This window comes from Nycticebus coucang, chromosome X (genome assembly GCF_027406575.1).
Source record: "Nycticebus coucang isolate mNycCou1 chromosome X, mNycCou1.pri, whole genome shotgun sequence".
In the NCBI taxonomy this organism is placed as follows: domain Eukaryota; kingdom Metazoa; phylum Chordata; class Mammalia; order Primates; family Lorisidae; genus Nycticebus; species Nycticebus coucang.
Genome location: NC_069804.1, coordinates 181,402,931 through 181,417,415, shown reverse-complemented (window position 1 = coordinate 181,417,415; position 14,485 = coordinate 181,402,931). Strand labels below are relative to the sequence as shown.

The window sequence follows — 14,485 nt, the reverse complement described above, 5'->3', positions numbered from 1 at the left end:
GTGTCACACCAGACTGTTCTCTCTCCCTCCTGAGGGCCTTTCAACCTAGCAAAGGGTGCTTTATAGGTCTGTTTTGAAGGAAGAAGGACCAGTTCTAGGAACCAAAAAAGGCAATTGTAAGTATAAGCTACCACTGTGCCTGAGAAATCAGAAAAAATTTTTCATGTGTGAATAGCCAATGAGAATGGGATCCATAAGTTACATTAAACTTGGGCAGTCTTTAATAAGTTCAACATATGTGGGATATATTTTTAGTTGGTTTATGAACTTTATCTGTAAAAAATAACCTGCCTTCTCTAAATAATTTATTTTAAGCATTTGGTTTGGCTTAATTATAAAGTACTTAGTGGCAGAGAATTGCAGCACTCGTGATGAACTGTAGAGTGTAATAAGTTAGTTCATAGCCCATTCTCACACTTGAAGCTGCCTGCAGATGCGTTGAAAAATGCAGAGTATGTTAGCCTAGAGCAAGAAGTTGGGAGACTCAGGATACTACCTGGAGCTAGTCATTTCATAGCCTCACGGGATTCCTACTTCCACAGGGGAAAATGCAGATTCACCCAGGTTAGCTCTCCAGGCCCTGCTGAGTTGGGCATTCTGTGAACTGGAGGGTTCTCTACTATTGTCACTCAAGTGCCCATCCACAAATATACGGAAGGGGGAGGACAGAGCTGGGTGCTAAGAGGCTGATGCTGGAAGAGAGGAGGCCCAGGTGCCTGGTTGGAAGGTACCCTGGGCCCTGCAGGGCGCCAGATTCACAGAGAGAAGGGGAAGGGGCTAGGGCAAAGTTGGCTGCAGATGCCAGGGACTGTGGGGATTCCATCAGTATGCTTATTTCTTCTGAGGGCTCGTCCATTTCCTTTGGAGCACCCATAATCACATACTGTGGAAGGCGCCGTATAGATTGCTTCATCGCTCTCCACTGTAATAAAATGCCCTGGCTGGAATCTGCTCATGGCCTGCCTTTCATAGTATGCATGCAATACATATCTACTGAGCCCTGGTTGTGATCCAAGCCCTGTGCTGTGAAAGCACTGATGGATGAGGCAGATGCGGTCCTTGCCCTTTTAGAGTGGGTGCATGCATTTAAAGGAGGAGCAATTAAACATGGGTTCTTATCAAGGGCTGCTAAGTGGTACAAAGGAACGGCACAGGGTGCTGGAGACCAAATAATAGGAGAACCTGACCTAGGCTAGGGGGTGGAGGGTGGTTAGAGGAGGATTCTTAGAGGAAGGAAGGTTTAAGCTGCGACCTAAAAGACAAATAGATGTTGGCTAGGTGAGAGGCCCTGGGACAGAAAATTAGCAAAATCCCCAAATCAACTTTATCTATATTGTACCTTCACCTAGTGCCACTAAGACCTGATGAATACCCGGGACTTGCAGGCAGAATGCTTGCAAAATGAGGCCTATGTCTCCAGGGTGACAGTCACATGGGTGTTATCCAGAGAGCATTGTGCTATAGCACACAGAGGAGGGCAGGGGATGCCATCACATTTTTGTCCCTAAATTCTTCACCTCCAGTAAATTCACTTTCCTTTAGTCCTAAGACAGCTTTCACTTTCAGCCCTACTTGTTGAAAATCACATTACAAACCAAAGCAGGAGCTCCAAAATGTTGTTCAAATGATAGATTTGTGTGTGTCCTATTTATAAAGGAATCTGTCATAAGTCAGTGTAGAAGAGACGGATTACAAAAATCCAAGTCCTTAATGTCAGAAGCACAAGGGTTCATAGGGACCATCTCCACTAGAGGTTCTAGAGGTGAGGATCCTTGGACCACCACCCACGGCATCCCCTGACAACCTGTTAGAAATGTCTAGGCCCTATCCATATCTACTGAATCAGAAACTCTGGGGGTGAAATCTACCACTCTACATTTTTACAAGTTCTCCAGGGCACATTCCAATGTGAAACCACCGGTTTAACCCAACCCTCTCATTACACAGAATAGGAAACTGAGCCTCCGAGGAGCATGGAGCACCAAGCCCCCCCGCACCCCCCGGCCAAGCTTTGCTAGCCCTGTCCAGCAGGATTTCAATGATGGGTCAGTGACCACAATGTGCTGCTTTCCAACTTACATTTTCCCAGTGTTTTTTTTCCTTTCTTTTTCCTGTGCTCCCACTTTTTCTCTGCCAAGGTGAACATGGTGGCCAGGGGTCCCTGAAACATGAAGAGCTACCTTCTGACCAAATTCTGAGGATGGCACATCATCTGGGCTTTCTGGATTGGAGCTAGATCCCTTTGGGGGAGGAAATAAATCTGTTTCCCATGGGGTGGGGATTTGGGAGGTATATGCATAGGAAGGAGGGAGTGTATGGCTGAGAATGGCCAAAGAGATTGATTGCAGCAAATACTGTTGGTTGTCAACATTATGTCTTCCTTTTCCTAATACCTTTCCTCATTTTCATTCAGGCAGCCCCACTTGCCCCATGCCGCCAATATACTTTGGGAGAACGTGACTCCAACCAAGGTTCTGGGAGGGGGGCACTTAGCTTGCCTGATGCTGGTAGGTATATGATCAATTCATACTAGCAGGCTCAAAGGTCTTGAGGGCTTTTGGGAAAGAAGCTTCCTTGTTGTTCTGATAAACTCTAAAAAGTCACTCTCCTGCTCTGTGAATGTGGCCAGGAGCAAACTTGTAGCCCTGGAGTAGCTGACAGTTCTTATGTGCCCACAAGGGGGAGCCAGCCTCAGGATGAGGCCTGCGCTGAGGAAGGCTGAGTAGACAGGCAGAAAGAAACAGCATCATAGGCGACACTGTTGACTCAAAACAATCCTGAAGTCTGCCCAGTCCCTGAGCTTTCACTTACAGGAGTTAGTAAGTCCTTTTTACTGTTTAAGCCAGTGCAAAGTAGGCTGTCTGCTGCTTAGTACTGAAAACATTCTACCTGATAAAGAATCTAGGCTAGCCCCTCAGACCCCTGAGTTCATGAGTTCTGCTTTATTAATTTATTTTTCTTTTTTGAATCTGTCTCACCCTATTGCCTAGAATGGAGGGTAGTGGGGTGAGTGGCATGATCATAGCCCACTGCAACCTCACACTCCTGGGCTCAAGTGATCCTCCTGCCTCAGCCTCCCAGAGTGCTAGGATTACAGGTGTTAGCCACCGTGCCTGGCTATGAGTTCTGCTTTAGACTTTCAAACTCACATTAGAAAACACCTCATTTCTAATCATGAAGCTTGGAGCCTGCTGAATCCTGCTTAGCCTTGAGTCATGTTCTTTTACCCCCAGACCAGTTCATTTGAAGAGAGAAATCTAACACACCTGAATGGTCTGCATAATACACTCCGGCAAATACATCTAGTGCAGATCAAATATCAAAATCCTGGGCTCTTCATTCAGATCTCGAGTGCAGTACTCAAGCTCTTAAATATGCATTAGTTGAATGTGATACACATTTTAGAAGCAATAGTATAGCTTAACCACATTAAGAATTTTTGGATCATATTCAATACTGATGCAAATTTGAATATGTACTTTGTGGGTTTCTGTGAAGAAAATAATTGATGGTCCAAACTGGAATTCATCTATAGAAAACAGGCAGTACAAGCTTCTAAAAGCAATTATTGGCACCGAGCTCCTGAATTTTTAAATCCCTTAAAAAGTCCAAGAACATACCAGAAAGTCAAGATTTGAATTCAGAGGTATAACTGTAAACAAAAGTAGAAAAAAATTAAAAGCCTGTAAAAGATGTTGCTGAGGTTATGGCTCTAGAAGCAATTGTGAGAGTTCATTGCCTTTCTCTGTCCCTAGTCCAATATTACATCAAAAGCTTTATGTACTGGGAGAGTGGAAAACAGACACAAATTAGCCTTCAGGAGCCTCTTTTCTGAGGGCAAAGATATAAGTTGGAGTTGGGGTGGGCAATGAACTTGGGCAGGGCAGGTGGGGGATGTGGCTACCACCTGGCAAGTGGAATGAGGGGGGTGGCAGGAACTAAGTGCATTGTTAGAAACAAGATGCGTGAACCTCCTGCTTTCCTTTCTACCAGGCCACATGCACCTGACCTTACTCACCCAGAGGACATGACTCCAGTGCTCTGTGCTCAGTTCAGAAGCACACAGCCAAGACAGGGGCAAAGAGTCAGGGGGAGGAAGGAAGGAGACTCAGTGGGAACAGCACAGTTGTCTTCAACTCTCTGAAGGGCTTTTAAAGCTTTGGGGGGCATATTGAATTAGAATATTGATGCAGCTCAAGATTTTGTAATTTGTCTCAAAATGGGGCACAGAGAAAGATTCTTTCTCTAAACTGGATGTCAATATACATTTGCCAAGTCACAGACAGATTTCTCATTGGCAGCAGGGACTTGGAGAGATCTGAGCCTCTGAGGCTATGCCGTCATTATGAAAGCTGACAAACACAGTTTTATCTATGGTGGAGTCCTTGGATATAATCTTGCCTTTTACGGTTCAGGGTAACGAAAGAGCTTGGAAGACTGGTATTCCCTACTAGCTGTGGAGGAAAGGGCCAGGAAGGACAGAACTATATGAATTCAGATGGAACTGATATGGTCAAGGTCATTGCCAGAGGGTGATCTTTCAATTCCATTCAGCTCTTTTCTGGGTAGGGGGGGGGTGAAGGAGCCTCCTTAGGATGTAATCATTCTGGCAGCAAAGATACTCGCAAATTAAAAGTTAATAAAGCAAATAAAAGAACAACATGGCTGTCAAAATGAAAAAATCAAATAAAAACAAAACCCTCAAAAGATAATTTCTGCAAAGAATACAGAATCTGTATTCATGAACTAGTAAAAGAAACCTCTTAAGCTGGGTGCTGTGGCTCAGGCCTATAATCCCAGCACTCTGGGTGGCCCAGGCAGGAGGATCCCTTGAGCTGAGGAGTTCAAGACCAGCCTGAGCAAGTGCAAGATTCTGTTTTTAGTAAAAACAGAAAAATTAGCTGGGCATTGTGGTGAACACCCATAGTTCTAGCTAATCGGGAGGCTGAGGCAGGAGGAGATCTCACACCCAGGAGTTTGAGTTTGTTGTGAGCTATGACATCATGGCACTCTAGTCAGGGCAACAGAGCGAGACTCTGTATCCAAAAAAAAAAAAGAAACTGTTTTTTTATTTTTTTAAGAAAACCAATGTTGGGAGTTTATTCAAACACAATCAAGTGTTCCTATAAGTTTCATTTTAAGCGTACCAGAAGAACATATGCTGAACAGCCTTTGGAACATGCTCACTTGATACTGCGCTAGTCATAAACACACTGTGTAAGTGAAGGCCACTCGCTGCTCTGAGAGCTGACTGAGATGGATTGGTTTATGTTAGGAGTATTAGTGCTGGAGAAAAGCAACAAAATCAGTGGCCTGAATTTCTAAGCTAGTTTTTTTTTTTGCCTCCTCTTATCAGGCACCACTGTCGCCCTGGTATGTGAAATGGCCGCCAGAAGTCTTGTTTTGTCCTTGTAAATTGCATTAAGCGGTGATGACAACAGCAACAGCCACAGAACTGCACAGTGCACATTACTACTAGCAGTGCATTAGATTGTGTATTGTTGGAAGTTGAAGGATCATACATTAAGACGTTGCACAAGCACTGTAGAAGGAGAAGCTCAAGCAGGCTGGAGAAATGCATTATGCTTGGGGGTCTGGCCCTGCACGCAGACGCCAAACTCTCCTTCCTGCCCAATGGAAGAATGCAGGAGTCCGTCAGGCTCCTAACCACGAAGACTCAGAGCTTCTATCAATAATTACTCTGAAACACTCAAAATAGTCTCTGGAACTTACTATGCAAAGGCTAGCAGATGCAATTCCTTCATTGGTTCACCCTGCTGCACTCCTCCACTCATTGCTTCAAAGGTTCAGCTCACATTTACAGAGTTTGCTAAGACAACTTCCTGTGCCTGCCAAGTTCACTGCCAAGGAGGGGAACAGACAAGAGACGAGACACAAAGAACTCTGATGAAGAAGTGGACATCACCAAGCCCTGAGAGGCACAAACCAGAAGTCTTGCAAGCTGGGGCATGGGTGTGGACGCAACTACCAGGTGTGCTACTTTTCCAAAAGTCATTTGAGCATCGGTCAGAAGCTTCCTACTTTCCCATATTAGTATCAAGGCCTCAGGAGCTGGTTCTGTCTGTAGTTGAGACCTTCTTACCCTTTTTCAGAACTCAATCCCAAGGCCTAGCACTTGCTCTGTAGGAACAGTTCACATGGAAGGCCAGTCGGAGATGGTGAGTCACTAGTATGGTTGTGTTGGCTCCTATATTACTCAGCAAACTGTGAGTCATCCTGGTGTTTCCAGACTCTCGGATGCACCAGAGAGCCAGGGAAGCAAGTGGGATCTCTCATCCCATTCAGAAGCAGGAATAATGTCCATTTCTATTTATAGTAACCTCCATGCTCCCCCACCCACATTTTGTCATTTCTCCAAAATGCCCAGAGAGGGACAGCCATTTTGCTCACTTTACCAGGAAAGTTATTTTAAAGCCCTGGCTGTGCCCGTGTGTTTAGCACACGTGCACTTCACTAAGACATGCAGCAAGCCCAGATGGCCCACACGACATGCTGAGTGGCCACGCCATCAGAAATGCTCCTCCCCAACACAGAAAACAGGCGGCTCAGCTTGTTGCTGCTTTTCTTTTGCACACTAATATTATTAGAAAAGAGAAGACTGCTTTTGATTAGGGGAGGATTAGAAAGTATTTTAACACTGCAGTCTTCTTTACTGTGGTAAAATATAATAACTATAGCATCAAATTTACTATTTTAACCAATTGTAAGTGTACGGTTCAGTGGAATTAAGTACACTCACACTGTTATGCAACCATTACTAGCATTTATCTCCAGAACTCTTCCCAAATCGAAACTCAGTCCTCATTAAACATGAACTCCTCCTTTTCCCTTCCCCCAGCCTCTGGCACCCACCCTTCCACAGTCTGTCTCTATGGATTGGATTTCTCTAGGGACCTCAGGGATGTGAAATGATCTAATATTTGTCCCCTTGTGGTTAGCTTATTTCACTGAGCAGAACATCTTCAGGCTCATCCACGTTGCAGTACATGTCAGCATTGCCTTCTTTTTTAAGGCTGAGTAATATCCTGTGTTTTGTTTCTCCATTCACCGGTGGACAGAATCCTGCCTTGCTTCCCCCCTTTGGCTATTGTAACACTGTTGTGAACGCCGATGTACAGATATCTGTTCAAGATTCTGCTCTCAGTCCTTTTGGATATATACCCACAACTGGAGTTGCTAGATATGGGAATTCTATGTCTAAGTTTTTGAGAAACTGCCAGGTTTTCCACAGCAGCAGCAATTCCCACCAGTAATGCACACGGTTCCAATTTCTTCATATCCTCACTGTCACTTGTTATTTTCTCTCTTTCTCTCTCTCTCTGTGTATAATGACCATCCTAATGGTCAAAATTTTGGCGTTTGAAGATGTGAAGTTAGGAAGCTAGAGTTGAGTGTTTTGCCCATTCACATTTTCCAGAGCTCATCTTTGAAAGGGTTGCTTGATAAAAGAAAAGGGTCATGGAAGCATTCCCACCTATTCCTGCTTAGGGAAAGAAATGATCATCAATCACAATTGCAAATGAGGGGTCCACCTTCACTGGACTGGCCTGCTGAGCCAGTTGGCTTTGGCAAACTGTCTTCCTCTAGACATGGGTCCCCACAGCCGTGCTTACCTCCTCTGCTCAAAAGTGGAGGGTAGAAGGATTTGGTGGGACACTGTAGGGGAAAAAGACTGCCAGAACCCACGCCTTTAGCTGCAAATCCAATGCTCCCCAAAGCATAGCAAGAGTGGGGATCATTTCTGATGAAGTGGAGCTCTGTATCTTTCAGGGCCCGAAGGCCATATTTAGCCCAGGACTATGTGTATAATGTCTGAAGTGCCCACTTTTTTCTGTGCACCCAGCTCCAGTAGCCCCGGGCTAGGTCTGTGGGCTCTGTGCTTTTCATCTGTATGGGGCCTAGCGGCACCTCTTTTCATGTAACATGAGCCTTGGGTAACGTGAGGAACAAAGCGTTGAAGAAATGAATGAATGCTGACCATTCAGTCCACTCTTGATCTTAGGAGCTATTATTCAAATGGGAGTCAGGAGTCAGCAAAGTCTCAGGACAGTCACAAAGGTGAGCCTGCGGGTGGGGCTGGCAGGGCAGGGGCAGCTCTTCAGGCCTTTCTGTTGCGTTTAGCTTTCAGCGACCTCATTGCTTTGGATTGGGGGACCTAACACGATAAGCTGTCATCAAGCCAAACACAATAAACAACACAATAAAACACATTGTCGGTGTGGGCAAAATAACAAAACCAAATAAAATCCCAGGGTTTTAGAACCCCTTAGGAAATAGCAGCAACCCTTTCTTTCGGGTGCTGGGGTAGGGTGTTTTATCTACTGCCCCCTTCAAGCTCAGAGACACCGTTTAAAGCAGCACTATATGATGGTTACTTTTTGTCCTGTTACACTCTCTGAAAACTGCAATGAGATTCCTTTCCTAGCCTTACGGTGGCAAATAAGTTGTTTTAATTCACTCAGTATAATTTGTACACTTCATTTTTAAAAGATCTCATTTTTGGCACCCCAGTTTCTGCAAGTTTTCTTGTTTCTCTTTGGGTAGGCTAAGTTAAAACAAGCCAAAGAAACAAAACAAAAAAATCTGGCAGGAGGTTTCTGAAAATGGTTATCGCTTTAGCTTTCATAAGCTAGTTACTAAGCAATGGAAAGATTCTACGTACGGCTCTCTATTCTTACTGCGCATCTGCAATGGGGCCTTTCTGCACCCCCACAGGGTTTGGTGTTAACTACGCTAAGTCATTGGCTCGTTAGTTACTCCAGGGGACACAACATAATGTTGCCTTCGTGAGAACATGTCTTGTCACATAGTCTTCAACTTTTGATAGAACAAAAAGGTTGACATTTACAAGGTTAGCATTGGACAAGTAGCCCATTTTAAACTTCTGCTTTTTGAAAAAGGAACATAGCTTTGAGATGGAGGATCGCTAATGGCTCTCAGAAACTGAAAAAAAAAATTTCGATTCTTGGTACATTAGTGCCAATTTCTAAGCCTGCATTTCCCAAATTCAACATCCTATGCCATTTCATTTCCTGGCAGTGGAGAGTGATTAAAACAAAACATTTTCAATACTGAGATATAAGTCTCCCAATTTTCAAATTGCATGTTACACTGTGCCTAATCATAGTTCCTCCTAAGGCAGCTAAGAAAAAGTGTCCCAAAACTAAATAGCTTTTTGCAGCTTAATTTAGGAAGAATGGGAAAACTGAGCTTGTAATGTACAATCATATTTAAATAAAAAATAAGAATGCTCAGGCAGGAAATCATTTGCATGTCTGCTGGAGAAGATTCATGCAGGGCAAGCCCTGGGCTCTGACCCATTGGGTTTTTGCAACCTGGCTCTCTGGCACCCAATCCTTTATCAGACATACTGAGGCCCCTCCTTAGTTATTGTTCGACTGGTGGACAGCACAGAGCTTCCCCCAAAAGCTTCTGTATTACATTTCAGTAGAAATGAAATCTGTGATGTTTTCACAGAATTAGTAAAAGACGAAATATAAAGAAACTTCTCTGAGACCATCACTGTTCTCCTGCAGCCCTTACCCTCAAAATGAGAGAAGAGTGCAGGAGAGTGGGTGCAAGGACGTAGAAGTCCACGGTGATAGGCCCTTCCTTGACATTATGTGATGCATCTGCGTTGGTGGTGGGGGATTACATGTTTCGGGAAGATAATAATCATTTTTTAAAAATGTTAATGAGTGATCAGGAGAGTAGGAAAAAGCTCACCTGCCATCTCTCCTGACTTTCTCTACTTGAAAATAGAGAAGCTGTAACTTTGATCAGAGTAGGGAATTCTCTTGGCCTTGCTAACCTGCTTTGATCATTCTTGTTTTCAATGGCAAATCTTGGTTTGAATGTAAAGAATTTAACTCGCAGTGTTGGTTGTGACAGAAGTAATTAAAGGCTATGCTCTACTAAGCAGGCTAGTCTAGCCTCAGAAGTTCCAACCAAAAGAAATCTTGGGTTGCTTCAAAGATGATTTTTGGAGGCTTTAGGGGTGGGGAGAGTGGCGGAGAGGAGGGAAGGGGAGGAGACGAAGAGGCACCTTGGAGACGGGCGCTCTGCACTGTGTATTCATTGGTGACTCCGTTTGAGCAAGATTCCAAAAACCAAGGCAGGCAAGCCCTCAAGGCTATGACGACCAAGCAGGGCCGGCATTCCTGGTGGCGGCATGACAACAAGTGTGGCCGGCTAGGGCAGTACCTGTGGCTCAAAGGAGTAGGGTGCTGGCCCCATATGCTGGAGGTGGCGGGTTCAAATCCAGCCCTGGCCAAAAACTACAAGTGTGGCCCTCTCTTTGCCTCTTCTGTACACACAACCCCATCCCATTCACTGTCCTTCTCTATCAGCAGCAGGCCCACTGGGTCTTGGAAAGGCAGGCAGCCGGCCCAGATCCAAGCCCGCTGCAGATAGGACTGGGTTTCCCCGTATGCTCTCCTCTCTGCCCACTTAAAGTTGCCCTGGGGTCACTTGAGAAGCCACAGCCGGGCTCAGCTACTTTGCTCCCTTCTGGGGACACCAACCTTTGTTGGCCACCTTGGTTTCTCCTCAGACACCTGGCAAATGTCCTTCCTGACATGCCCACCCAGGGAGTGCTCCACTCAGAAGCTTTGCCCAGCATGCAGTCTCAGAGCGGCAGCTGCAGCGGTGGAGCACAGTTGTGTGGTAGCCCCTATGACAAGCACGTGGACCTCATCTCATTTCATCCTCACAGCAGCCCCGCAGTTTGGGTATCACCAGTATCACCACTTCACAGATGGGGAGAATGAGGCCTGGAGAGGGTAAGTAGCTTGCCTAGGGAAAAAGTGGCAGAGCTAGATTTGGACCCACGTGATCCGAAGCCTGGACTCTTTGGAATTTGGCCTTGGGCACAGCATAGCCCTGGTACCCTGCACAGTGCTGTTTCTCTTCAGGCCCTGGGTGCTGGAGGTGCTGTAGTAGGGGGTGGGGGCTCCATCTGCCGGGGAAAAGAGGCCCACAGGTGGGGTTGGCGAGAGGTCTCCCCAAGACCCCGCCTCAGATGGAACTGCCCAGCTCCTTGCTTACTGTCTCTGTAATTGCTGGGTGTTCACTGCTGCCTCCTCTAAGGAGACTCTCAAGGCATATGGCAAGGTAGGAAGCATATCAGGCCCAGGAAGAGCTTAATCCAGCCTTGTCCAAGGCAGGCATGACTCCCCTTTCTCTACCCTCTCTGAGTTGTCAAAACAATATCATGTGCCTCCTGAGTCTATTTCTCTGCAGCTTCCCCCTACCCCTGTGCAGCGCAGGCTGCCTCAAGGATCAGATTCCAGGCTTTCTGTTCTTATTCCAATTGGCCACCGTCCACATCCCTCCTCCCCATGAAGCTGCACTCCCAGCTCTGCAGATCTGAGCAGGGCTGAAACGCATGTACGCCCAAGGCACAGTGGCGGAGGCCACCTTTCGATCCCCTTCCAACCTTTCCACAGGATCCCCATATCCTTGACAGATTTGTCTTTGAGTCTTTGAGTAAGTGTAAGTTCTACTCCCCAGCAACTGCTGGTAAAATCGAAACAAATCCTAGTCCTGATTTTTGCAGCACACTATGGTATCTCCCATAGTCTTCCGGAAGAAGAGACACAAAATTATGGAAACAAAAATCACTTTGCCTGATTCTACTTAAAACTCAAAATATATCACCCACCTTGGGAACAGGGTGGGAAATATGGGGAGGTGACCTGGGGACATTAAAGTCTAACAAACCAGGGCTAGATGTCACAACTCCCAAATGAGTTAAAGATCCCTCCCTTAGTAATTCCAGGCCCACATTCCTTACCTGCAGTTTCAAGTCTAAGATGCTCTGAAAGACAATTTGTATAAATTTGGTACCAAATTTTATTTGGGGCAGAATTTGACCTGACCTTGGTTAAATATTCATATTTATTTCCTTGCGAAAACAAAACAAACAAACCAAAACCAAAATGTTGTCCTAGATTCCACTAGCGTTGTGTGATATTTGGTATTTGTACCATATCACTTTCCTAAGGTCCCAAATGTTCTAAATTTGGAATTGCATCTTGCCCCAGGGGGTTCAGATCCAAGCCCACAAATCTGTACTGCCCTGGCTGAGCACGCAGTGTGGGCCAAGCACTGACCCGAGAAGTTATAGGTTAGCCTCTCCTTTGTCTTCCCGACGCCCTGTGAGACGGGGGCTGTTCCTTTCTGCATGTTCAGTTGAGGCTCAGAGGGGTTAAGTGACATTACTCACAGCACCCAGCTCAGTCAGCATCTCCGAGGGGATTCCAGCCTTGGTTCTGTGTCCAGTGCCACACTGAACTGCTGCCCTGAAGCCAGATGGCATTTGACTTTTACCTTAAGTGAAGGCAAATGAGCCATTGAAATTGTATCATTCACTCAACTAGTAAAGTAAAATCCCCTGAATTGAGAAATATTAGTCTGCAAATAAGAATTAGCTACTATGGAAAGCTGGGTGGGACACTTTTGTTCACTCTGGAGTTTGTGTCTCATCTCACCCTTAGAAACCACTCCTTTAAAACCCTGCGATCTGATTTCAAATGAATGTCTAGTTTTTCCACAGTAACCACTCTCACTCATGAGAAGTACAGCAAGCTAGTACATGCATGCCATGGGTCATCAGTGTCTCTGCCACTCAACTTGGCCATCAAGAAAACTTGAGAAGTTTCTTTAGCCTGCTGGACTTGACAAGCATGCACTTGCCCACCACCAGGGCTACTCTCTGTCCTTCCAGAGGGGTAACAGTCCTTGCCTGAAACACTCACCTTTTTCTTTCTTTCTTTCTCTCCCATGGAAGAATGACCACAGCCAAGGCCTTAGACTTTAGAGTTAATAGGAAGAGACCATACAAGGAATGGGGGGCTGTGGAGGTGTCACTTGAAAGGCTGTGCAGTGTGCTTTGGCCAGTAGAAGGCCAGGCAGAGAACAGCGTGCTGGAGGAGGGCCGAAGGGAGAGTGGGACAGAGCTCCAGAAGGAGCAAAGGGATGTGCCGCAGCCTACAAGGCAAAGATGTCTGTCTGCCTTCCCCACTGGGCTGGGAGCTGTCCAGGAAGGGCAGGGCCTAGAGCAGAAAGCACCTGTGAGGCTCATGGGCCACACGCAGCCTCATGGAGGCGTGTGGTCTAGAGAGAGCACAGCTTTTGGTTTGGAGGACCAAGAACCAGATGTGGGGGTTCGGGGTCGGGAGTTAGCGTTATAGTGATAGCAAGCCCTTTGTTGGAGCCTCCTTTGTGCTGAACCCTGTTCAAAGTGCTTTAGATGGATGAACACATTTCATCCTCAGGCAACTTGTCATCCCCCATCCTGTAGAGGACACAGCAGTTAAGAAGTTAAGGTTAGAAGGGAAGGCTGAAGAGGACTCTGTAGCCGAGGTCCTGCTCTGGCCCTGACTTGCTGTGTGACTGTGGGCAACTCTGATGACTTCTCTGTGCCTTTCTTCTCAACTTTAAAAGGAATAGTGACAGTCAGGTGGAGCACTGAGTCACATGCCTGGCCACAGGCACAGGCAGCACTAGCTGGGAAGGCAGATCTTGGCAGCAGTAGCATCCCATTTGCGGAGCCCAGGCTCTCACCTCTGCTGGCAGAGGCATCTGAGCCCTCTCCCACCCTCAGGGAGCTGGCCTGCTTGGTCTTTCTCCTGGACACTTGTACCAAGCCCACTGAGAGTACTGGTTAGGTGTGATTGGTACAACCTGTATCATTAAGAATTCTCCTTCTGAGGTAGCTGATTCGGCTGTGGGGCAACTCAGTGTGGCTACAAATGTACCCGATTAAAGACAAAACAAAACAAAAAGGCTCACAATGGTAGCTGGCGCCATGTCTCCAGGGTGAGGATCTTGCCTGCTAGTGAAAGAGTTCCAGTGCGGATGCCGACGCTCCACCGAGCTAGCTGCAGAAGTCCATGCAAACAGATGGCAACAGCCCTACAATAAAATCAAACCAAAGTGCTCCTGAACTGCGCACAAGGGTCCTGAGCCCCTGGGTGGCTTGCTCTGTCCTCCTGCTTTGTCAGTCTCCCCACCACTCACCCTGGCCACCCCCATGGGAGCTCCGTCAAATGACCAACTCCCAGGTGCCAAGCACTCTGCTTTCTTATGCTCCAGTAGACTTGGAGGAAAAAGACACAGTCTCTATCTCTCTGGGGCCACAACAGTCACCCTCACACAGGGCTCTTAAATAAGAGGCCGTTCACTGATAGGTGCTTCCCTTAGGCCAGCTCCCCGGCCGGCACTTTATGGGCATCTCCTCCTTCACTGCCCTGCAGAGGAGAGAGAGGCACAGGGAAGCAGAAGCACTGAAGACACTGGGGGAAAGCTTCCTGGTGGGGACAGGGCCTGACCCTGAGGAGTTGATGGAGCTGGACAGGAGAGAAAAGGTGACAAGGGAAGGCCAGGTGCATGGGTCAGCAGGAGGAAGGGCCAAGACTGCATGGAGTGGCCCAAGGACAGCAAGTTCTTCAAGGTTACAGGA

The 14,485-nt window shown here is 46.6% G+C and overlaps 1 protein-coding gene across 3 annotated transcripts in view; it reads right to left on the bottom strand.

The window, feature by feature from the left end:
• The window catches only part of MAMLD1 (mastermind like domain containing 1), a 145,326-nt gene that overhangs the window by 27,271 nt on the left and 103,570 nt on the right, over positions 1-14,485 (bottom strand). Inside the window, exon 4 of one of the 3 annotated variants that reach the window (XM_053580314.1) lies at positions 13,816-13,938. The exons of the other annotated variants lie outside the window; for them this stretch is intronic. Within the exon in view, the coding sequence (XP_053436289.1) occupies positions 13,816-13,938 (123 nt within the window). The remainder of the gene's footprint in view (positions 1-13,815; positions 13,939-14,485) is intronic. 3 annotated transcript variants of the gene reach the window in all.